Below are 23981 nucleotides of genomic sequence, written 5' to 3'. Positions count from 1 at the left end.
TTTCAGAAGCTTTTTATATAAAACAGACCAATCTGGGTACTCTTTTTTTTTTTTTCTCTCTCTCTCTCTTCCTCTTTTAAGGAAGAGTTTCTGATGGGAATGGGATTCTTCTGCTCATGGCAGGAATCTCCCCAGAGCTCAGAGCAGAAAACGACTTGAGGTCTGTGCATTGTGTGTTTTTGGATCCCTGGTGCTCAGGTGCTGGGTCACAGGGCAGGCACTTTCCCCGGCATTTTCCTCACTGAGGGCTGCGCTAACTATTGCTCCCGTTATTGCTAGCAGTCCCCTCTTGGTGGGTCCAAGCATTTCCCCTCTCGGTCTTTGTGCAGAAGTGTCTTTCCATCTTGGTGAGTTGGCCTTATAAAAACTGTGGCACTAATAGAATCGAATCTTAACACAAAAGCAATAGCACTGAAACAAAATCCGAAATGATGCAGGCTTTCATGTGTGGGATGCTTTTTCCCTCTTTTGAACAGCATTCCTTAAGAATGAGTCTTGAGTTGTCCTGTTCTGTAACCAACAGGAGGCCTCACCAATGGGAGTGGGAGATACATCTCTGCCGCGCCAGGCGCTGAAGCCAAGTACCGCAGCGCGAGCAGTGCCTCCAGCCTCTTCAGCCCCAGCAGCACCCTGTTTTCTTCCTCCCGGTTGCGATACGGAATGTCTGATGTCATGCCCTCTGGCAGGAGCAGGCTTCTGGAGGATTTCCGAAATAACCGGTACCCTAATTTACAACTGCGGGAGATCGCTGGGCATATAATGGAGTTTTCCCAAGACCAGCATGGGTCCAGGTGAGGACTTGGCTTTGGCACTTAAGGTAACTGAAATCTTAATGCCTTAAATTCCATGCCTCAGATAAGGTATACACTAAGTAAATAGCCATAAAGTAATTGAAACAAAGTTTGCCTTTTAGTATGCTTCCCATTATTTATTTCAGGGGGATGTCGGGATATGAGGGTCATCAGATACAGAGGTGATTTTTTTTTTTTAAAGATTTTTATTTATTTATTTGACAGAGATAGAGACAGCCAGCGAGAGAGGGAACACAAGCAGGGGGAGTGGGAGAGGAAGAAGCAGGCTCCTAGCGGAGGAGCCTGACGTGGGGCTCGATCCCAGAACGCCGGGATCACGCCCTGAGCCGAAGGCAGACGCTTAATCGCTGTGCCACCCAGGCCCCCAGATACAGAGGTGATTGAAAAGAGCCAATTAGTATTCTGGATCACATGCTTCAACAAACCTTTTTATCGTATTGTGGTATTCCTAGTTTTGGGGAGCCTCACAGGGTGTCTGTAATTTAAGGAAGAGAAACAATAACACATAGATATATGCACACTTTTGCTACTTTAATCACTATTAAGAGTCTTGCTCTTTTTTTTTTTTTTTAAAGATTTTATTTATTTGAGAGAGAGCACAAGTGGGGGGGTGGAGGGGCAGAAGGGGAAGCAGACTCCCTGCTGAGCAGGAAGCCCAACATGGAGCATGATCCCAGTACCCTGAGATCATGACCTGAGCTGAAGGCAGACTCTCAAAGGACTGAGCCACCCAGGTGCCCCAAGAGTCTTGCTCTTAAAGAGACATTATTCACATGTAAGTTTGGATGTCTGCTTGCTCAGGAATAAGATAGCTCCACCACTTTTCTGTGTCGTTTCACTCTGTAGAAATGAGAGTCTACATAGAGGTGAGAGAGAAGAAGCTTCTGTAAAACACAGAATCTGCTTTGGCTTATCCCTCCCCATTTGGCTGTTCCAGTGGCCTTTGCAGAAAGGGACCACCCTGGTCCTGGGGAAAAAAGCCTAATTATGGTGACATCACCTATCCTTTCCTATTTGTCTCCATTTCTCTTTCTTGCTGTCTGTGCACACTGAAACAGCTTCTAAAGAACCCGTCTCCTCTTTGAGTTCTGCCATCTTGCTGTGGGGCAAGGATTTCTCTTATTTGGATCCTATAGACCAGATTGAGAGACAACAGGTTTTTTTCTTATATACTTACCTGAAGTGAAAACTGCAAACAGTGCTACTTCGGAAGACACTGCAGGCGTCAGTCACAACTCTTCCACATCATGAATGAGTACTGCTTCATATTCACATGAGTTAAAGAAGATGCTACGGGCTATAAGCACTGAGTTTATTGATGTAGGGCTGGTTTCTAAAGAGAAAGTCAGGTAGAGTTCTCCCTGAGTTAATGCCCACCTTTACCCCCCTTTCCCTGCCCCCCTGCTTGTCTCCCCCTCATCCCCAAAATAGGGTTTTGTGTGTATGTAATGAAATGTACTAAAATTTAAGTATACTTTTTTTTTTTTTTTAAGATTTTATTTACTTATTTGACAGAGATAGAGACAGCCAGCGAGAGAGGGAACACAAGCAGGGGGAGTGGGTGAGGAAGAAGCGGCTCTCAGTGGAGCAGGCAGCCCAATGCAGGGCTCGATCCCAGGACCCTGGGATCACGCCGTGGGCCGAAGGCAGATGCTTAACGACTGAGCCACCCAGGCGCCCCTAAATATACTTTTAAAAGCGCAGTGAAGTTAGGGGTACTTCACACTATAATTTTTTTTTCCTTTTCAGAGATTCCAATGAAGTGAGCTCAAGTAGTTTGTTTAAATAACAGTATTGTGTGTGTGTGCCCACATACATGGGCACGGATACGTTATATAAATTGAACTAATTCTTATTGATTTCCAAGTCTTCCTGAGATGCTAGGATTGCCGTTTTTACTTTGTACTTCAGATTCATTCAGCTGAAACTAGAACGGGCCACACCAGCTGAACGCCAGCTTGTCTTCAATGAAATCCTCCAGGCCGCTTACCAGCTAATGGTGGATGTATTTGGAAATTACGTCATTCAGAAGTTCTTTGAAGTAAGCCTTTGTTCTTTCTATTCTTTGACGTTAGAGAATCTCCAGAGCATTTTGATTTTCATTAGCTGTTTTTAGAATGGCAGTCTCATTCCAGTCCTCAAAATGAAGTGTGTGTGGTCTTTTTGAAGAGCTTTTAATTGTTTCTCCAAGTTATTAGCGGCAGTATATCGTTTAAATACCCAAGCAGATGTGCCAGTCTATTTTAAGAATGTGTTTGGAGAACCGCTGTCCCCATTTAGGATCCAGCACATTATTTCCGATTGTTATGATAGATTCACTAAACATGTCATTTTTAGAGGAAATAATCCTTGTAGGATAATTTTAGCAGGATCATGATAAAGTGTTCTAAAAAAATGGATTTTTAGGATTCCTAGAGAGTTATCTTTGAATGTCAACTGTAGTGTTTTTCATCATAAACTACAGTCATGAGGATTGTTAAATGCTGCTTTTTAGGCGATCCTTCAGCCTTGGTTTCCTCTTTTACTTCTGTTATTATGAATAACGTTCACCTTGTTACCATTGCTTTTGGAAAGGATTAATGAGATTGTTGGATTAATGTCTGTTGCCCCTACTAAACGAAAATGTTGGAAAGGCAGGGAGTTTTTGTATGCTGTTGTAACCCTGGTGTGCTGGGGTCAGCAATTCCAAGTCCTAACTCCAGACAGGAATGAGACATTGAGATGAAGAACCTGGTACAGGGGAAAATGCTGGAACTGCACGTTACCTGCTCCACACAGAAGAAATTTGTCAATTTTTTACATCTTACTTTGTGTGAAGATTTAAAAAAAAAAAAATGGCTCACAACTTTTGTATTCCTGCCTTTTCTCACAAAGACTGAACTTCTTTGACTCTTAACTCTTTAGTGATACACTAAGAAACCAACATATTTGTAACATTTCTATTTACTGAGAGTTTGTGATTAAATTCTGAGCAAAGTGAAAATGCAGTGACTTTTAAAGGAATTTTAATATTTTGTAAACACATCTGTCATCTTTGTGGTTTGTATTAACAGCAGTAAAAATCATTGCTATTACTTTAGTTCTTGTAACAAAGAGTAACCTTTTTGTGGTCCTGTAAAGTTGTTGTAATATTTGGTAGCAAACAGTCCATGTACCCTTGCGAAGGTTAGAGTTAATCGATTGTATCTTTAATTTGAATGTTTGTGCTTTTTAAATTGATCCAGTACTCGAGGGAAAACTATCAGAATCAGTTTGGGGAATAAGCAAAAACTGGGGGTGCTGTACTAGATAGAGTCCATTTTTAGCAGGCTCCCTGCTAAGCAGGGAGCCTGACACAGACTCGATCCTGGGACTCCAGGATCATGAGCTGAGCTGAAGGCAGTCACTTAACCAACTGAGCCACCCAGGCGCCCGGATGCGGTCCATTTTTAAAAATTCAGAGAAAGATCTGAAAAACTGTTGATTCTTGTTTCTGAGATGCATCTATTGAATCGCTGAAGTAATACCAGTGGCTTTTGATCCTGTGCCTCTTAACCCTTAAATTTCACTTAAAATTTAAAATCCCCAATTAAAAGTAAGAAACCAACATAAAATGATGTATGTTTTTGATTTTAGAATGTCTTTCCACCACCATCTTGTCCCAGATAGAAGAATGTAGAGCTCTCCAGCTCTAGAGTTCTTGTGCAGGCAGCAATGGCTGACTATAGCTGTATGATTTGGGGGCAAGCTAGAGAACGTCCGTGGCTCACACAGCATCCCTGGCCCATAGTTCCCTTGTGTGGAAACTGAGTGGGTTTGGGAAGCTGATTATATATAAAATCTCCTCCAGTCTCATGATGATGTCATTCAAATGAAAATAAAGAGGCAGGGATGGACAATCCTTCTAGGAAGAGTTTGAACATTTGTGCGGCCTTACCTCTATATTATTCTACTAACTTGTCCCCAGACTCTGTTGCCCTATATAAAGAGAAAATTTGAATTGTTAGAGTGATGTAGAACCCTAATTCAAAACAGAATGTCCATATGTTAAATTTCATGTGGATGAAAGAGGAACTTTCTAACCCACAGACCTTAGACACCTGAGTGCTATAGATTTGCTCCAGGAAGTCCTTGAATCTTTCCCGTACACTAAGTAAGGTTCCAGTAAACAGTGTCTCCCACATGTATTACTATTTTCAGAATAAATGTAGATGTTCTTACAGTTAATAGGAATGTAGATTCATAGTATTAATGAATTAATGGCAGCTTTAGGAATTACATGTTTGTTTAGCAGATAGTAGTGAAACTGCTGCTGTTAGATACGTGAGAAGTTTTTCAACATTAAAATGGGTTCCTCGTAATCAGAGGCTGAGAATTCTTGGCTTGAAAAAACAAAGGGTTTTTGATCAAACAGGTTTAGTTAGTTAATCACAGGGTGACAGGGCTGAAAGAGGTTATGCCAGTGGTTGATACAGAGTAATGGATGCTTTGCTTTCTCCGGTTTCTTTCCTTCCATCTAAGTAATGCTGTTCACCCACACATTCTGTGTAGTTTGGCAGCCTTGAACAGAAGCTGGCTTTGGCGGAACGGATTCGAGGCCACGTCCTGTCACTGGCCCTGCAGATGTATGGCTGCCGCGTTATCCAGAAAGCTCTTGAATTTATTCCCTCAGACCAGCAGGTAATTGTAAGTTTCCCCTTTAACTTTTCTCTTGGTGTTCGATGTTTCTCCATGGTACATGTAGTGAACGCTGTAAATCTGTCAGTCTTTGGTTTTCTTGTACAGTTTTTTTTGTTGTTGTTGTTGTTTTATTTTGGGGGGGGTTGGTGCTTGTGGCTGCCTTTCTGTGCATGGCAAGCATGGACTGTGCAATTGTGTGAATTTACAGTAGATCAAGTGTCTTATGTTAAAGCCATTGGTTTCAAACACTCATTGACCAGTCTAGTAGGTGCCATTTTACAGGTCGGTGTTTTGTTGGACAAGAATTAAAGCAGGTTAAAATGCTAGAACTGACCACTCCAACAAATCAAACTTAGATGATCTAGCCCACGTGCAGTTTTCCTTCACTTCTTTATTCATGCATCCCACCACCTTCCACTGAGAGAGTGCCAGGCGCCGGCACGGACATGACGAAGACTGGTCCCTGCCCGCAGAGCACCGTGTGGGGAAGAGCCACGGAAAACGCGCTCACGCGCTCGAGGCTTCACGGGAGGCCTTGCGGGAGGGGGAGTCCAGGCTGAGGAGGCCTGAGGAGAGAGGGACAGAAATCTGAACTGTCGGGTGCTGTGCGTGGGGCTGACACCGAATGCCCCTGAAGCCGCCCGTGGCTTCTGGAACAGTGGCAGAGCCGGTGCAGCTGTGTGCGCCGGGCGGTGCCGCGAGCCCCAGCTGTGCTGACCCGAAGCAGCGGCCTTTGGGCTCTGGACTCACTCTGCCCTTCTCAGGAGAGGTGCTGGCCACGGTCTGGCGATGATGAGCCACTTGCCCTCGCTGAGAACGAAGTTCGGTAATGAGACTCTGTTACGGACTCAAGTTCTGAGCCAGACGAGGCCCCGCCGCCTCCAGTTCAGCACGCAGCACAACACGGTGAAACGCCGCCGTGGTGTGGGCAGGGGCCGTGGAAGGCGGGGGAGTCCGGAGTCCTTCCCGCGTGAGGCTCGCGGATCCGCGCGTCAGGACGCTGGGGAAGGCAGGTGTAGGAGCCCGGGGAGTTGGGCCAGCGCTCAGCCCTGGAGCTGCAGCGTGGTGTTGTGTGTGAGGAGTGAGGGGCAGGGGCAGAGCTGCTCCTCTGTTCCCCCTAATGTTCGGATCATTATCAGTCTGTTTCCCTGCAATTTTCATGGATGAAAACTTAATGGCTGAATTCTTCCTCTTAAATTTTCTTGTTTCTTTTGAACATGGAAGTTCCTTACTCTTTTTTTGACTATAATGCTCACTTGCTCAGAGAAAGCAGGAGGAGTGTTAGAGTTTCTCAGTGTTTGCCGTCTCTTGTGACTGTGACCAATTGTTGATTTAGTCTCCATCTTTCCAGATCTTACTGTTTTCTCTTTTCTGATCGGATGGCTACGCTGTAGTAGTTTTTCACTTCTTTCTTTTTCCCCTCGAGTTGTGCTTTTCTCTACTGTATTTCTGTGTATTTTTTTCTGATCTGGTTTCTTTGCCTACCTTGTCCTGGGCCTGGTATGATTCTTCCTGTTATGGATAGTTTACTGTTTCCTAGACGGAAGTTTATTATTTTAGGTGAAATTAATTTCTCTCCAGGGGAGTTTTTACCTCTTTGGGCTCCAGAACATATGCAAGGAAGCCACCTCCCCTTTATTTTGATTAAAAGTGTTCCAGTTTTTATATATATTATCATTCTCCACTTACCGTTCCCATAATATTTCCAGAATAAATGTTTTTCCTGACATTTGATTAATTACTTTAGGAAACTTTCCTGAGTCTGTTGCCTTCGGCTTGTTTAGTCCCTGGCATTGTAATCTTGAATTTCTTTAATGGAATAATCTCTTAGTTGCTTTGACATATTCCACATCTCAGAGATTTAAGACATGGTTCTCAGAAGCATCACCATTGTGGAGTGGCTTGTAGTTTCCACCATAAATACATATTTGGCATGGGGAGCGAATAGACAGAGATTGGATGTGGCAAGGAGATTGGGCAGCAGGTGCCAGAGCCCAGGCATGGTACAGGTATTCAGCTTCAAGAAAGGGATCCAGTGAAGATCTTACCATCTCTTTCCTATACCTTTGTCATCTCCACTTATTCCCTGCATGCACACACTCACATGCTCAGTGTCACACTCCCACAATGCCAGTGTCTGGTCTTCTCCTGTATTCCCTGAATTTCTCGTACACACGCATGCCTCACGCACTTGCCTAACTCCACATCTGGTCTTCTGTATTCCCTGAGAGTACTGTTCCTGCTGTCCTTGCTGCCACTGGCCTGGCAGAAAGGTCGCTTTGGAGTTCCAGACCTGGGTTAAAAATCTGGGTCAGTCGCTACTTACAGTCTTGATCACGTTGGTCACTTAACCCTCTCTCGGTCACCTCCCTTATGTATGTGGGTGGAGGATATGTGCAGGTGCTTTACTGACCCACATTGTTTTACCACACAGGGTCCAGATTGCTTGGGTTTGAATCTTGGCAGTGTAGGTCTGTGATTTTAGCAAGTCAAATAATGTGTCCGTGCCTTGGTTTCCTCATCTATAATAGTGTCCAGTGCATCAGATTGTTAGGAGGATTCACTGAGTCATAACATGTTAACCACTTACAGATATGCCTAGCCTACAGTGAGCTGTAGATTGAATCTTCTCATTATTAATGACGTGTACCCTACGGGGTTGTCACGTTAAGAACATGATAAATTATACCCGAAATTCTTTAGTATAGTGTACGTCATACAGGTTCCTTTCTATGGATGTCTGCATTTTTAAAAAGTCTCTGAGGTCTTTTGCAAGTCAGGGAACTTGTTTTAAAAGACGGGTTACTACTGTTACAGGAAAGTTGCTAATCCATGGAGACACTGCAGTCCTCATTTGGTGCTGCTGTGCTGTTGTCACGGTGCCACAGCTGTGTGGTCCCACTTCATTACCATAGATGCCCCGCCTAGTGCTTTGTGTTGGGTAAGAGACTGTTCGTTGTCTAGGTGTTTGGCTTGCTGTGATTCTGGTGGTGCTTTCTTTCCTTGTCTTCTAATAGAACGAGATGGTTCGGGAGCTAGACGGCCACGTCCTGAAGTGTGTGAAAGACCAGAATGGTAATCACGTGGTTCAGAAATGCATCGAATGTGTGCAGCCCCAGTCTTTGCAGTTTATCATCGATGCGTTTAAGGGGCAGGTAAGTGACTTAAGAAAGAAACAAAGAAAGCAAATTTTTGGGTGTTTGCCCTGTGAGTGGAGAACAGGGTAGCATTTGTGGGGTGTTCCCACATGGCCACACCGCCAGAGATAGCTTCTAGTTTCTCCTATTTGTCTGTATGTCGTAAGAGCCTCTATGCTCTTAGCACCAGCTTCCAAGCAGAGCTGACATTTTCTTATACCATTTTTCCGGAATTGCCCCTTAATTGGCTATTACCATTAATTTCTCTTTCCTAAAATATCGTCCTCACACCCTCCTAAGCTGCGTGGAAAAAAGAGAGTAAAACATACACCTTCTTTTTGGGTCTGTGAAATCGTTTTTTGTTATTGCTTTTAAAAGGAAAAAATGGTAAACACCAAGTAGATTTTCAGGTGCAGTCGTGTGTACTGCTACGCCTAGACTGAAATGGGATTTTAGAGTTGTTTAGGCTTTGGGGTTTGCTCAGTTACGGTAGCGGTAAGGAGACGGCAGGCATTCACCTAGGGCGTTGTTTGAGTTTTCTGAGTTAATGAAAAGAGAGTGGATTTTTTACTCTAAAATTAAGATCTTATGTTTATCAAAATAGACAACAAGGAAAGTAAAAGGGTTAAGCTGCCAACAGGGAGAGCATATTTTCAAGGCGAAATTGCCAAAGAATTAATAGCAAATATAGGAAGAACTCCTGTAATCAAAGAGTACAGTACAGATTAGTGCAAAAATGACCACAAGCCTTAACAGACAAAAGAAACACAAATTGCCAGTAGACATAGGACAGAGTAATTCCATCGGTATTCAGGAAGATGCAGAACAAGGGCACAGCGGATAGACCACTGTTCCCCCCCACTGGTTGGCCTCTGTGTCCTGGCAAGACTGTGGGATCCGATCACTGTCGGGGAGAATAGACATTAGCATAGCCGTTTGGAAAATCATTTTGCATCGTCTTTCAAAGTTCAACATTTGTATCTCCTGTGACCCAGCATTCCTCGCCTGGGTGTGTACCTGGTGGAACACCTACACGCGGATACTAGAAGACATATTTCGACATGTTGAAAGCAGCCTTAGTCTCCTAGGAAAGACTAACGAATCCAGATGTCTGTCAGCAGAGGGTTAGACAGAAACTAAAGTAACAAACTCAGGTACTTGCCCAGCAGAAGCTCCACAGTATAAGTAAATACTTGAACATAACGTTGAGTGAAATAAGTTAATTCATTACAGACTGTGAGTTTTTAGCATTTTTATAAAAGCGAGCAGAACCGTACTTTACACTGTGGAAGTGCACCGTCGTACACGTGCAGCTGCACTTTAAAAACCACGTAGAAAACATTGAGCGCCGACACTTGGTCAGTATCTAGTGCGAGCTGTTGTTGTTATTCCTGTGATGATTATTTTTTTTTAAGATTTATTTATTTGAGAGAGCGAGTAAGCGCACAGGGAAGGGGCAGAGGGAGAGACTCTTCAAGCAGGCCCGTGAGATCGTGACCTGAGCTGAAACCGAGAGTCAGACGCTCAGCCGAATGAGCCACCCAGGTGCCCCCTGTGATGATTCTTAAGAACAGACTTGAGGGGCAAGTTACTCCATGTCATTCTCGCTAACTTTGTACTAGGAAGGCCAGAATCAAGATTTGTGGTCCAGAGCTGAAGCCCGTGTGCTTATCTTCTCCAGACCCAACAAAAGAGGAAGCTTTTCTTGCGTATGGCTGGGAAACACCCTAATTAAATTTAGAAGATTGCGGTGTGGTTAGGTGAAAGCATTTAGGATTTGATCCCATCCTTTCCTTGTTTTGTTTTTAACCCTTTTCTTCAACGTGGACTCTTAAGTAAGTGTGGTTTTTTATGACCTCTACTAATTCTCTGTCCATTCTAGGCTTCTTGGAAAAGACTCTTTCAGCTCTGAATTTATGTACGTCTCTAAATTCCTAGGATAGTTTTGAAACGAGTTTACACACATGCATACATACACACCTTGTTATTTGTAGGGAAAACTCAAATGTGCCATTTATAATTTGGGCGTTGAGTCAGACTAGGACATAATATTCTGGCTTTGTCAGTTACTATCTGTATGACTGCAAGCACACTATAGAAACTTCTAGGAACTTCAGAGTTCTCTTCCCTATGCTGAGAATAATCATCACTCTCTCTCTGAGTCTTTGGGAAGATTAGTGGAATAATGTATATGAATGACACCGAGGCATTGAAAGTGGCAACTGTCATTTTTGGCTTTGTTGTTTGTGTTGTCTGCCCTAGGTATTTGCTTTGTCCACGCATCCTTATGGCTGCCGAGTGATTCAGAGGATCCTGGAGCACTGTCTCCCTGACCAGACACTCCCTATCTTAGAGGAGCTTCACCAGCACACAGAGCAACTTGTACAGGTAGTGGAGTTGCCAGTAGAGTAACTGCAAACACCTGTGGGCTCGTGCAGGCCCAGAGCTTGTGTGTTTTCTCAGCCCAGGTATCTGTTCAGAGGAGTTAATGTCAGTGTGTTTTAAATGCCCATTGAAGCTTTGGGGCAAGTTCTCGTTTATACCATCCTGGTTTGTGCTTTTTGAATGCGGGCGATGAAGGGAGGCCTGGCCTTGGACTGAAGGGCGTTGCCTGCCAGCCTTCTGTTGTGGACTGGCTAGTCGTGTCCCCTTAGGCAGGCCATTTAATCTCTCTGGGTCTCAACGTCATCATTTCAAATGAACTCCATGGATTAGGTGACTTCTTTTTAGCTTTGACACTTTCTTTTGCTTCTGCCACTAAAAAATTTCTCCCAAATCACAGTAACCAGTAGAACAGTTTCTACGTAGTATTGTTGTACTGAAGCAGCATTTTTGATGGAGTTTGTTTGTTTGGGTGGGAGGTGGGAGGTTATAAATGTATTAAATCCTCATTGTAGAAAAAAATTAGAAGTGCAGAAAGCAGCAACAAAAGAAATCATCCATGATCCTACCATGCAGAAGCAAACACATCTGGCCTTTGCACTTGATTTTAGAAGTATTATTTGTGCATTCTTCATTTTGGCCATCTTACAAGTAAATATTTTTGCCTCGTTATACACATTTGTTCTCTCCAATACCTTTAACTTGAGATGAGTGAATGTATCTGTTGTATGCTTGTGATGTTATTTAATTAGGTATTGTCTGTTTTGTTGGACATAAACTTTATTTCCCATTTTTCTTAGAGATAAACTTCTGTTTGAGAGAAAAATAGCTCTTTATTCCCAGCTATGCCTGCCTTCCTTTTTTTCTTTGTTTTGTTTTGATTTTAAATGAGAAGAGGCCAACTCTTTTGTGTCTCGTAGCTTATGAGGGAAGAAACCAAAAAGGACCTTTGGGCATAAATACAGAGAGAAATATTCTATCATTTGGTAATATGTTCCTCTTTTGTAATGATAGGGAAAAATTGTCACTCCCTGTCCATTTTTTCGTAAGTTCATTAGCATTCAGGTAAGCCGTCGTGGTGCCATTGGAAGGTGGGGAGGTGTTGATTAGATGTAAGGATTTAGGTAATCCACAGAACTCATTTTTACATAAATTTTATTTCTGTTGTTTCTCAAACAGGATCAGTATGGAAATTACGTAATCCAGCATGTATTGGAGCATGGTCGTCCTGAGGATAAAAGTAAAATTGTAGCAGAAATCCGAGGCAACGTACTTGTATTGAGTCAGCACAAATTTGCAAGGTGCGTGCTTTGAATCACATGGACTCCATTTTCCAGAAAAGACGATAAAATAATATTTCAAGTCTAGAGAGAAAGAATGAGTTTTCATTCTCTTCTTTTTTAAAATATTTATTTTTCTCAAAGTATACATAGCTTAAAAGTCAAATGGTTCTACTATAAAGTATAAAATAATGCAGGTCCCTTAGTGCCTCCTCACTCCACTTTGACGCCTGGGGATTATGTTCCTGAAGAACTTAAATCTTATACTTTGGTGAACTGGACATTTTATTAACTTACTTGTTTGGAATTGTGAAATGTTCTTTACTCAGTTTCTTCTCTGGTGCCAAAATTAAGAGGCTGTGTACCATATCTCCGTATACGGTGTTTTTAGTGTCTCTTTCCCAGTCTTCATATTACGCCAGGTCAAGGAGAGAGGGCACTCGTTATCGCCAGATTGTGAACGATGTTTAGGTGGGTTTGGTTAGCAGTGGTTGGAGAAGAAATTGATGGCCTTTCCAAGGGATTAGCAGGATGGTCTTTGTAAGTGGAGTGTGTGTACCCTGCAGCACAATATAGGTAATTTGTGTTTGGGGAGTATTTTTCTTTGGTTTTTAGGATAGATTGCAAAGCAGGTATGATTCGGCAGCCTTGAAATTTTATAACATTGCAGCATGGAAAAGAGAGAAAAGATATAAAAACACTCATAGATCCAGTGTCTCAGTAGCTTGACCATCTCAGGGTCTCTATGACCTTGTATTGTCTTTTTTTTTTTTTTTTTTACATTTGGCAGGACCAGGGAAGTAGGGGCAGAATCTCAGAATTTTTCCTTGGGTCACTGTCCTCTGTTTGCTTTTTTTTTTTTGGGGGGGGGTGTATTTAATATCTCACTCTTAGGTATAAGTATAAATTAATATTACAATAGACTTGTCTAGTAATGACTGAGTAGCTACTTTGGGCCTAATCCTCCCACAGATAACAGCTGTAAATTGTGGACAAAATGCCAGAAAACCTTGCTGAAGGCATTAAGCTGTTAAGAGAGTGACCAAGAGCAGGTAGATACCAGAAGGGGTTGGGGGAGGGGAGGCTTGTTGATACTTGGAAGGAGGTAATTGCACTGGGGAAATCTCCCCCTCCCCGTTTGAGTTTTCTTTTTGTATTGAGTTGTATCGAGGTATAATTGACAAATAACATTATGTAAGTTTGATGTGTGTAATATGTTGGTTTGATAAGTTTATATATTGCAGTATGATTACCACAGTGGCGTTAGCTAACACCTTTATCATGTCATATAATTACTATTTCTTTTTTGTGTTGAGAACACCGTTAAGATCTAGTCTCTTAATGACTTTTTATAATACAGTATTGTTGACTATAATCAGGAAATTTCCCAGTTTTAATTGGCTTTTAACTTATAGGCAGTTCCCATTCTGCCCCATGCTGGGCTTCTAAAGTTGGGATAAAAAAATCTCCAGTGTTCCCAGAAGGCAGAGTTAGGAACAACCATGTCAATGAGAATGACAAAGTGACAGGGCAGAAATCCTGGAAAGGACGAGAACCAGGGAGGGGGAGGTCCACGGTTAAACTTCCCAGATAGCTGCTCGACTCCTGAACCACATTTGCATGGGACGAACTTGAGGCAGCCCGGCTAAGGGTGAAAGAACCGAACTGAGACTCCTCTTGCATGGGAGAAGTTTGCAGCTTGAGTTCAGCCAGGTTACCTGCACTAAGTAAAGGAGTGGGGGAAGTAATATCCTTGGGGGAGTGTAACAGAACTCAGTTTCTACTGTGTATCATTATGTCTAGAAAGCAGGAAAATGTGATATGGCCTATAGTCAAGAAAAAAAAAAAAACAAAACAGAAAAAGAAAGAAAAAACTCCAGCTAGTTCCAGACCACCCTGATATTACAGTTAGCAGAGAATGTTTTTAAAGCACTGATTTTTTTTTTTAAGATTTTATTTATTTATTCGACAGAGATAGAGACAGCCAGCGAGAGAGGGAACACAAGCAGGGGGAGTGGGAGAGGAAGAAGCAGGCTCATAGCGGAGGAGCCTGATGTGGGGCTCGATCCCACAACGCCGGGATCACGCCCTGAGCCGAAGGCAGACGCTTAACCGCTGTGCCACCCAGGCGCCCCTAAAGCACCTATTTTAATTATAGTCCAAGATGTAAAGGAAGATACAATCGTAACGAATGAGAAGATGTTAGTAGAGAATTAGAAGCTTTATTATAAAAAGAGGGGCGCCTGGGTGGCTCAGTTGTGTTCCCTCTCTCGCTGGCTGTCTCTGTCTCCGTCAAACAAACAAATAAATAAATTAATTAATTAATTAAAAAAAAAAAGAAAAAAGAAAAACTCTTTTTAAAAAAAGGCAGCTTTATTATAAAAAGAACAAAATGGAAATTCCAGAATAGAAAAATGAGTCCTCTGGGGGCACCTGGGTGGCTCAGTCGTTAAGCGTCTGCCTTCGGCTCAGGGCGTGATCCCGAAGTCCTGGGATCGAGCCCCACATCAGGCTCCTCCACTGGGAGCCTGCTTCTTCCTCTCCCACTCCCCCTGCCTCTGTTCCCTCTCTCGCTGGCTGTCTTTCTCTCTGTCAAATAAATAAAAGAAAAAAAAAAAGTCCTCTGAAATAGAATTCACTGTTTGGTTTTAACAGTAGATTAGAGATAACACAAGAAGAAGCTGATGCACTTGGACCAATAGAAATAAAATAGATTAGTGACTTTCTTACAGTTTTGATGATGACCCAAAATAAAAAGTTTCATTGACTTTGCATGCACGGGCACAGGCATACACATGTAATTGAAACCGTGTTGTCCGTGATTAATTCTGATTCTTACTGTTCTGTTTTTTTTTTTTTTTTTTTAAAGAAAAAGCTGGTCACAAATCACTAAGTTGATCTCACCACCCACAAATGGGCTGGGAACTGTAGTTTCAGAATGCCTAGAATAAACTTTAAAGACTGCAACACTCTCGATCATGTATTAAGGTGGAAGTCTTTGGCCGAGTGGGACCCCATGGTGGTAGCTGATTTACCTGCTTGCTTTCTTGGAAGACAGGTTAGTGTTGAGGATTGAGTCCTGTACCCAGAAGAATGAGTGTCCTGTCCCCCATACAGTTTAGTAGGAAGTCCTGTTTTAATCCTGACCAGTTTTTGTAGGGGAAGCAGGCCTGGAGTGGGTGAAAGTACAGTCCAGCCAAGCAGTCCTGAAATGTGATGAATTCTTCGCCTGAACATTCGGAGATCATGACAGGCTTTGTGCTTTCTGAACAGGATCAGCAGTATCTTAAGTCCCTTCTCTGCTAGGGGAGAAACCTGTGGCTATTAGGAGATGCACTTCCGCAGTGCCGCACTTCGAGCTCACACTAGCATAGTACCGTACGGTAGTTGCATAGTGCTGTAGAGGGAAGGTGGGGAGAGAAGTTTCTCTGCAGTGCTGTGTCAAAGGGGGAGAGGCTCTTGGCTTCATCAGACTTGACTGATAGTTCAGCACACTTGACAGACACTGTGTATTTTTTTTTAAGATTTTATTTATTTATTTGACACACAGAGACAGCAAGAGAGGGAACACAAACGGGTAGTGGGAGAGGGAGAAGCAGGCTCCCCGCTGAGCAAAGAGCCCCACGTGGGGCTCGATCCCAGGACCCTGGGATCATGACCTGAGCCGAAGGCAGACGCCTAACAACTGAGCCACCCAGGTGTCCCAGACACTGTATATTTTAAGAAAGGTTGAATAAATGACTAGTAGGATGGCAGTTCATTCGTTCTTTTTTTTTAAAAAGATCTTATTTATTTATTAGAGAGCGTGCGCAGGGATGGGGAGGAGCAGGGGGAGGGAGAGTCCCAAGCAGCTTCCGAGCCGAGTGCAGGGCCCAGTCCCACGACCCCAAGATCACAACCTGAGCTGAAGCCAAGAGCTGAACGCTCTACCAAGCCACCCAGACGCCCGAGAATTTTGTTTTCCAGATAAAAGCTCAGTGTGCACAGCGAGCTAACACTGAGGGCGCCACGGAACAGCATCCTCTTACCGCGTCAGAACTTGTGAAGTAGGGAGTTCTTCCGGTGATAGTTACTGGACTTTTCAGGTATCCAGAGGACTGGCCTCTGGAAGGAGTAAGACAGGGTCCCCGCCTTAAGGGACTCCTGAAGTAGGCATACGTGTCCTTTTTCAGGCCCTGAAGGCAAAATTAAGACAAATGGGTGAAATATTAGGGGTGAGCATGTTTTGCTTTAGTATGTAAAGAAGAGAGTTTCACAGAGCCATTCGCCCATGTGGTAGGTTGCCCTAGAAAGTAATTACTTCCAGACTATGAGAAATTCCCAGCAGACGCTAAATGGCCATCTTTCAGGCCTGTCACGGAAGAGCTTCCTGCCTTAGCTACGTAGCGTCTGGACTCTTCAGGTTCCTTTTCTCTGTGAGTTCTGTGACCCGGAGCAGCGTGAACTTCTGCAGAGCCTCCAGCTGCACGCCGACCCACCAGATGTCCTCTTGCCAGGTGTTGGCTCCAGTGGTAGAAATACAAATAACAGGTGGTGTTCTTCGACGTCACACAACTTCCTCGTACCCACAGAGCCACAGATGCAGAGTAGTGTTGGTTTTTAATCACTCGGAGATGGTAATAAATACCCATTAGCACAGCCACGTGTAATTGACTCGCTGCCTTTGGCCCCCCTGGATTCAGCGTAGCCACATTCCTGTTTTCCTTTCCCAAGACGACGTATGTGTGCAGTATTTAGAAATGCCGGCAGACCTGTAGGGTGATTCTTGTTCTTAGACTCTGAAGAGGCAGCATGAGGCTGTTGGATGAGTGCTATGGTTCCTGCTCACACCCTCCTTGACTAAGTGTGCAGGGCTCCCCTCCCCTGCGCCACGCTCTGGTTGGCACTAGAGATAGAGACGTCAGGAAGGCTTGCTCCTGACCTCTGCGCTCAGAAATGAGAGGACTCGTGGATTTTGGTGGTGTGCTGGAATTATCATCATTACCAAGTGCAGCTGTTAAGGTGTCATGTGAGCCTCCTGTGTGAGTCCCGTCACTTAACCTGGGCTTGTTACCCTCACCTTTGAGAAGGTTGGGCCTGCTATTCCCCCGAGACCTGGTCTCAGCCACGGTTCACATTGGCAGCCACAGATGGCAAAGGGGGAGACTCATAGGGCCAGACAGTTGGCGAATTGATCTTCCAAAAATGTCAGGCTCTCTTTTGCTGCTGACTGTGAGTCAGGGCAGAGGCCAAACACAGCCTAAGAAGGTCTTTGTTCTAAGAGTTGTCCCTGGATTTGTCTCGTTACAGCAATGTTGTGGAGAAGTGTGTCACTCATGCCTCCCGTACGGAGCGTGCTGTGCTTATCGATGAGGTATGCACCATGAATGACGGTCCCCACAGTGCCTTATACACCATGATGAAGGACCAGTATGCCAACTACGTGGTCCAGAAGATGATCGACGTGGCAGAGCCGGCCCAGCGGAAGATCGTCATGCATAAGGTAGGCCAGTAGGGCAGATCCCACTCAGGAAGTGTGCAAGGCCTGAGGCTCTTGACATTTCTGAAATACAAATGAGGGTACACAGCTGGCTTCTTTCTGTGGAGTTTGCCACTGGACTAGGTCTCGTGCTGTGCTGTTTCCTTTTATCTAGAGTGGCCATCGTCTTCGTGTTTCAGTAGCTCGCTGGTGTGAAAGAGTCTTAAACTCCCATCTTGGTGAGGGGTTTCCCTCTGGGGTGCTCAGGGCATGCTTCTACTCCTCGGCTCCTAGGACACCACTTCTCAGTCCAGCAAATCAGCCTGCTTGCCTTACTTCCTTTTCTCACTCTTTGCTCTCATGCATCCCACCACCTTCCACTGAGAGAGTGCCAGGCGCCGGCACGGACATGACGAAGACTGGTCCCTGCCCGCAGAGCACCGTGTGGGGAAGAGCCACGGAAAACGCGCTCGCGTGCTCGAGGCTTCACGGGAGGCCTTGCGGGAGGGGGAGTCCAGGCTGAGGAGGCCTGAGGAGAGAGGGGACAGAAATCTGAACTGTCGGGTGCTGTGCGTGGGGCTGACACCGAACGCCTCTGAAGCTGCCTGTGGCTTCTGGAACAGTGGCAGAGCCGGTGCAGCTGTGTGCGCCGGGCGGTGCCGCGAGCCCCAGCTGTGCTGACCCGAAGCAGCGGCCTTTGGGCTCTGGACTCACTCTGCCCTTCTCAGGAGAGGTGCTGGCCACGGTCTGGCGATGATGAGCCACTTGCCCTCGCTGAGAACGAAGTTCGGTAATGAGACTCTGTTACGGACTCAAGTTCTGAGCCAGACGAGGCCCCGCCGCCTCCAGTTCAGCACGCAGCACAACACGGTGAAACGCCGCCGTGGTGTGGGCAGGGGCCGTGGAAGGCGGGGGAGTCCGGAGTCCTTCCCGCGTGAGGCTCGCGGATCCGTGCGTCAGGACGCTGGGGAAGGCAGAGGCCGTGTCGGAGTCATAGAAGTTCTGAGCCTGTCCGTTCATTCACTCCTTCACTTGACTGATGTGTGCGTGCTCAGAGCAAGCCCTCCTTTCAGCAGGGCTCCGGTGTCTGGGGATAGGGCAGTAGTGGTGCTGGGCAAATGCAGGGGAAGGCCGTGCGAGATAGTGTCAGGCTCTGTTCTGTTGTGGGGGTACAGAGAAGGCCCCCCCAAGAGAGTGACATTTGAATAAAGCTCTTAACCATTCCAGGCAGAGGGAACGTGGTGCATGAAGGCTTAGGAGCAGGAGACAAGACTGTATTTGAAGAAGTGAAGCGTGTTCAGTAGGGCAGGCCTGTGGTGCCAGGTCACATTTACGTTTCACGTTTGTCCTGGCTGATGAGGAACTTTGAGGAGGACAGGCAGCCGGAGAGGAGGCAGGGAGGAGGCTGGATGGGCAGCTTTAAAGCCAGGAGGTGATGGTGGCTTTGGGATTGAAGACGAGTGGACAGAACGGGGCTTGGCAGCTGGCTGATGGAGGGAGTTGAAAGAGGAGGAAGAGTCCCACGGAGCCAGAAAACAGAGTTTTCCAGCTTTCACTGCTAGGCAGTGTCCTTTTCAGCAAGGGGCGACAGTGGGGCAGGCTGATTCCTTTCCGCCTCCCACCAAATCAAGGGAAAATGGCGTTGAACAACAGTGCTCATGCGTGTGCGCGAGGGTCGTTCGTTTCTTGTCTGGGAAAGGGGAAGGGTCAAAGTTCAGTGGCTGGACTTGGCAGTCAGCCAGTCCCAGGGACTGAGAGGTGAAAGAATTGAATGTATCATTAATGTTTCTAAATGGAGAGCCGCCAAAGAGCCAGGGGGGTCCTGAACCTCACGTTCTAATGTCAGAAACACCAGGGGCGCCTGGGTGGCACAGCGGTTAAGCGGCTGCCTTCGGCTCAGGGCGTGATTCCGGCGTTTCGGGATCGAGCCCCACATCAGGCTCCTCCGCTATGAGCCTGCTTCTTCCTCTCCCACTCCCCCTGCTTGTGTTCTCTCTCTCGCTGGCTGTCTCTATCTCTGTCGAATAATAAAAAAAAAAAAATCTAAAAAAGAAAAAAAAAAAAAAACACCAGCCATGTCTGTCGTCCTCACTACCGCCAACGTGAAAGTGTGGCATTATCGCACGTTCTTTTCACAGAGCTGTTGAGGCGAGTGCTCTGGGCCACACAGCTCAGAATTGGACCCAGGGCTGTTCGCGGTTCCCCACACGGGCTTGTAGGTGAGAACGGAGTAGCTGCTGTGGGTCCGTGTCCTGTGGTGCAGCAATGGTTTCTAGAGCTACTCGAGACTTTCTTGCTTTGCGGACCTGGCCAGCCAGACAAAAGTAGCGGCCTGCATGGAGCTCTCCACATGGAGAGTGTCCGTGTGCCCTGGTGTGGGTGTGCAGTGTGCGCGAGTGTGCAGCTGTGCGTTGCGGGGGGGGTTGCAGGCTGGTAAGGTCCTTCACCGTTGGTGGAACCTTTGGTGGCTAAGCCGGTGACGGTAAAGGCAGCGTGGTCCGTGTCCCAGCCTCGGCAGGTAGAAAGCACCATGAGCTTCCGCCAGAGGAAGGGTGGCTCCAGCAAGGAAGCGCCTCTCGTGTCTGGGATGCTCGATGGGGACCCACCCAGGGACTGGAGAACAGAAGAAGACGAGCCGAACCTGGGTGCGAGAGGGCGAGGACCAGATGGGCGCAGTGGGTGAAAGTGTGACTGCTGCAGGACCCGGCCCCGTGTAGCCAGCATGCCTTCGGGGCTCGTTGGCAGAATGGGGGTGATCACACCTGCCGTACGGGGCTTCAGTGAACAGTACCTGGCCCACACTAGTCCTTTCTATTGTTGTTAGTAGTTTTCTGGGATCCTCTGTGAACTGGAGGACGGGGTCACGTGGTGCGCTCAGGGTTCACGGTGCCAAGAAAGACCCCCACTCCCCCACCGCTGAGGGGAGCTGAGGTGCCTCGAGTGGGGCTAGCAAGGCTGAAAGCACGCCTCGGAGGCTGCCGTGCCGTGCGGTGTGGTGGTCAGGCAGGTCGCGCGTGTTCTGCGTCCTGAGCTGGAAGTGGTCTGTGGCCAGCCGCCTCCCGAGCTCTCGTGCCCCTGCCCGGCATAGGAGCTCCTCCCTCCTCCCGCGCTCAGCTCGGTCCCTGTGGCTGTCGAGCGGTGGGGCTTTGACCGAAGCGGGGAAGGTGTTGCCTTGCGTGCGCGCTTCGGGCCTGGGAGCGCGGCGGGAGCCGGGGGTCGGCCTGCAGCCGGAGTAACCCACGCTGTGCTTCTCCCCAGATCCGGCCCCACATCGCCACTCTGCGCAAGTACACCTACGGCAAGCACATCCTGGCCAAGCTGGAGAAGTACTACATGAAGAACGGCGTTGACTTGGGGCCCATCTGCGGCCCGCCTAATGGTATCATCTGAGGCAGTCACCCTGTCCCCTCATTCCCACTGACCTCACTGGCCCACTGGCGAGTCCAACCAGCAACCAGAAATGTTCTAGTAGAGAAGCTGAAATGGGTAAATGGTTGCTCCAGGATTACCCGCTCCTCCAAAAAAAGGAATCAAATCCACAAGTGGAAAAGCCTTTGTAAATTTGTTTAATTTTATTACGCATAACATGTACTAATTATTTTTTTTAATTGACTAATTGCCCTGTTGTTTTACTGGTGTATAGGATACTTGTACATAGGTAACCAATGTACATGGGAGGCCACATATTTTGTTCAATGTTGTATCTATATTACACGTGTGGAAACTTTCAGGGTGGTTGGTTTAACAAAAAAAGTTTTAAAAAAAAGAAAAAAAGGTTTTTAACCCATTTTGCCTTGCTGGCAAGTTTTGCAAATAGCTCTTCCCCACCTCCTCATTTTATTAAAAAACAAAAACAAAAACAAAAAAACCTGAGAAATTTGAATTTTGTTAAATGACCCCAAAACTGGCATTTAACACTGTTTATAAAACATATATATATATACATATATATATATAATGAAAATTGTTTTAGAGTTGCTAAAGCTTCAGTTTATGACATTAAGTTTATGAAACTTCGAAAAATTGCCTTTTTTGGAGACTTATTATGCTGAAGAAGATGTGTAGCCTGTTTTGTGAGGAGGAGATGTGAGCTCCTAGGATGTCTTTTCAAGGCCGGGCGGGTGTATTTGTTGACTGCCTACTGGATTTTTTTCTGTTAACATTGAAAGGCAAAAACCTGATTATTTAGCATGAGAAAAAAAAAATCCAACTCTGCTTTTGGTCTTGCTTCTATAAATACATAGTGTATACTTGGTGTAGACTTTGCATATATACAAATTTGTAGTATTTTCTTGTTTTGACGTCTAATCTGTATCTATAATGTACCCGAGTAGTCGAACATACTTTGGACTGTACAATTGTACATTTGTATACCTGTAATGTAAATGTGGAGAAGTTTGAATCAACATAAACACGGTTTTTGGTAAGAAAAGAGAATTAGCCAGCCCTGTGCACTCAGTGTATATTCACACCTTTTATGGTCGTAGCATATAGTGTTGTATATTGTAAATTGTAATTTCAACCAGAAGTAAATTTTTTTTTCTTTTGAAGGAATAAATGTTCTTTATACAGCCTAGTTAAATGTTTAAAAATTGTCACCTAGTCCCACAGTAGCAAGATCCTTTCTAAATGTTATTCAAGATGATTCTGTTCACACTAGTGTTTTTTTTATCCTAAAAAAGTAATGTTTTGCTTATTTTGTGACAGTCATAAGGACGTGCAAAGTCCAGCCCCGCCCTAGCTTTCCTTACAATCAGAGCCCCTCTCACCTTGTAAAGTGTGAATCGCCCTCCCTTTTGTACAGAAGATGAACTGTATTTTGCATTTTGTCTACTTGTAAGTGAATGTAACATACTGTCAATTTTCCTTGTTTGAATATAGAATTGTAACACTACACGGTGTACATTTCCAGAGCCTTGTGTATATTTCCAATGAACTTTTTTGCAAGCACACTTGTAACCATATGTGTATAATTAACAAACCTGTGTATGCTTATGCCTGGGCAACTATTTTTTGTAACTCTTGTGTAGATTGTCTCTAAACAATGTGTGATCTTTATTTTGAAAAATACAGAACTTTGGAATCTGAGTTTATGCTTCTGTGTTAACTCCTCCTCTCCCCCTTAACATTAGTGCCCCAGGACAGCCCTCTCCTGCTTTGTGCCTTTTTTCCTGCTTGTTCGGTTTCTGTTTGCAGGAGGGTGGGGGTTGGGATTGGAATATGGCTGGGATGGCGGCCTGATAGCTCTGGAGTCCATTTTGACCCAAAGATGTTGGCTTTAGCCTGCATAGTGCTTTCAAAAGCAAGACTCTTGGTCCAGATTTCCAACTTCTGTTGAAAAATCGGAGTATCTGCCCCCCTGGACCCGGGGTCTGCCCATCAGTCCCAGGGAGCATCCTCAAAAAGCCGGCGTCCTGCGGCGGGACCCAGTTCGATGCTCGTCATTTGCTCTTTCTGGCCTTTGTGGCATAGTGAGCCTGGGGTCTCGATTCAGCTCCGACGATTACAGATGTCTCCGGCTCTGGTATGCGGGGCATCTCATTTCCCGAGGTGGGCGGCCGCGAAGGCATCTGTCTCAGCCTCCTTTCCCGAGGCCCCCTTCCCCGTCCTCAGTTCGGGCTGCTGCTGCCCCCTCCCGCCCAGCCACGTTCGCACACGGAGCCTGGCCCAGGCTGGCCCGGGAGCCCAGTGCGCTCATCTGCTCATCACCCTCAGACGGGGGGTCCCTCTGGTGTTCAGTACAGGAGGCTCTAGCGCACGGACGTGGGCCTGCCACCACCTTTGCCCCACGGAGACTGGTCGGTGTTGGCAGCTACAGGATGGGCTCAGCCAGTGGGGCCCGCTGGGAGGCCAGGTGGGAGCCCGCATACCTCACGTCTGCACGTGGAGCCCCAGGCCGGTCACAGAAGGAACTTTGCCTGATGCCCTCCTGAAGGTAAGGGACTGTCACTTACAGGCTCTGTGGTCCTGGGAATAAAGGGAGGGATAGGAAGCTGAGCGCTAAGCCAGGTTTCAAGTCCAGGACCTCATTGTGCATCAGTAGCTGAAATCGGGTCCTTCCCCAGGCTTCCCTCACTGATAGTCCTCATGGGTCCACCGGAGACCACACGCTAGAGGGAAATTGCCATCTGTCACTGCCTGTGCGACTCAGTGTCACGGCTCTGGAATCGGACCAGGTTCAAATACGGGTCCCTCCACTCACTGTGCCTGGGGGTGTTACTTCCATCTTTAACCACATTCCTCCCTGGACACT

The 23981-nt window shown here is 45.9% G+C and overlaps 1 protein-coding gene and 2 non-coding genes across 15 annotated transcripts in view; all 3 read left to right on the top strand.

Annotated features, from left to right (window-relative positions):
- Window positions 1-22816, top strand: part of PUM1 (pumilio RNA binding family member 1) — a 127765-nt gene extending 104949 nt beyond the window's left edge. For 10 of the 13 annotated variants that reach the window (XM_040619158.1, XM_040619157.1, XM_040619155.1 and 7 more), the window contains 8 exons: window positions 524-791; window positions 2724-2853; window positions 5343-5477; window positions 8489-8626; window positions 10871-10996; window positions 12170-12291; window positions 17560-17752; window positions 20987-22816. In XM_040619158.1, the coding sequence (XP_040475092.1) occupies window positions 524-791; window positions 2724-2853; window positions 5343-5477; window positions 8489-8626; window positions 10871-10996; window positions 12170-12291; window positions 17560-17752; window positions 20987-21118 (1244 nt within the window). In that variant the 3' untranslated portion in view covers window positions 21119-22816. The remainder of the gene's footprint in view (window positions 1-523; window positions 792-2723; window positions 2854-5342; window positions 5478-8488; window positions 8627-10870; window positions 10997-12169; window positions 12292-17559; window positions 17753-20986) is intronic. The other 3 variants (XM_008694491.2, XM_040619152.1, XM_040619149.1) reach the window with 1 other exon arrangement.
- Window positions 6254-6336, top strand: LOC121099857. The gene has a single exon (XR_005831598.1). It is a non-coding gene; the product is annotated as a small nucleolar RNA SNORD103/SNORD85 (small nucleolar RNA).
- LOC121099856 lies at window positions 18475-18557 on the top strand. The gene has a single exon (XR_005831597.1). It is a non-coding gene; the product is annotated as a small nucleolar RNA SNORD103/SNORD85 (small nucleolar RNA).
- Window positions 22817-23981: the final 1165 nt, after the last annotated feature.

Source organism: Ursus maritimus, unplaced genomic scaffold (assembly GCF_017311325.1).
Source record: "Ursus maritimus isolate PB19 unplaced genomic scaffold, ASM1731132v1 scaffold_32, whole genome shotgun sequence".
NCBI classification, from domain to species: domain Eukaryota; kingdom Metazoa; phylum Chordata; class Mammalia; order Carnivora; family Ursidae; genus Ursus; species Ursus maritimus.
The sequence above is the reverse complement of the archived record's forward strand: the minus strand, read 5'-3'. Positions and strand labels throughout refer to the sequence as shown.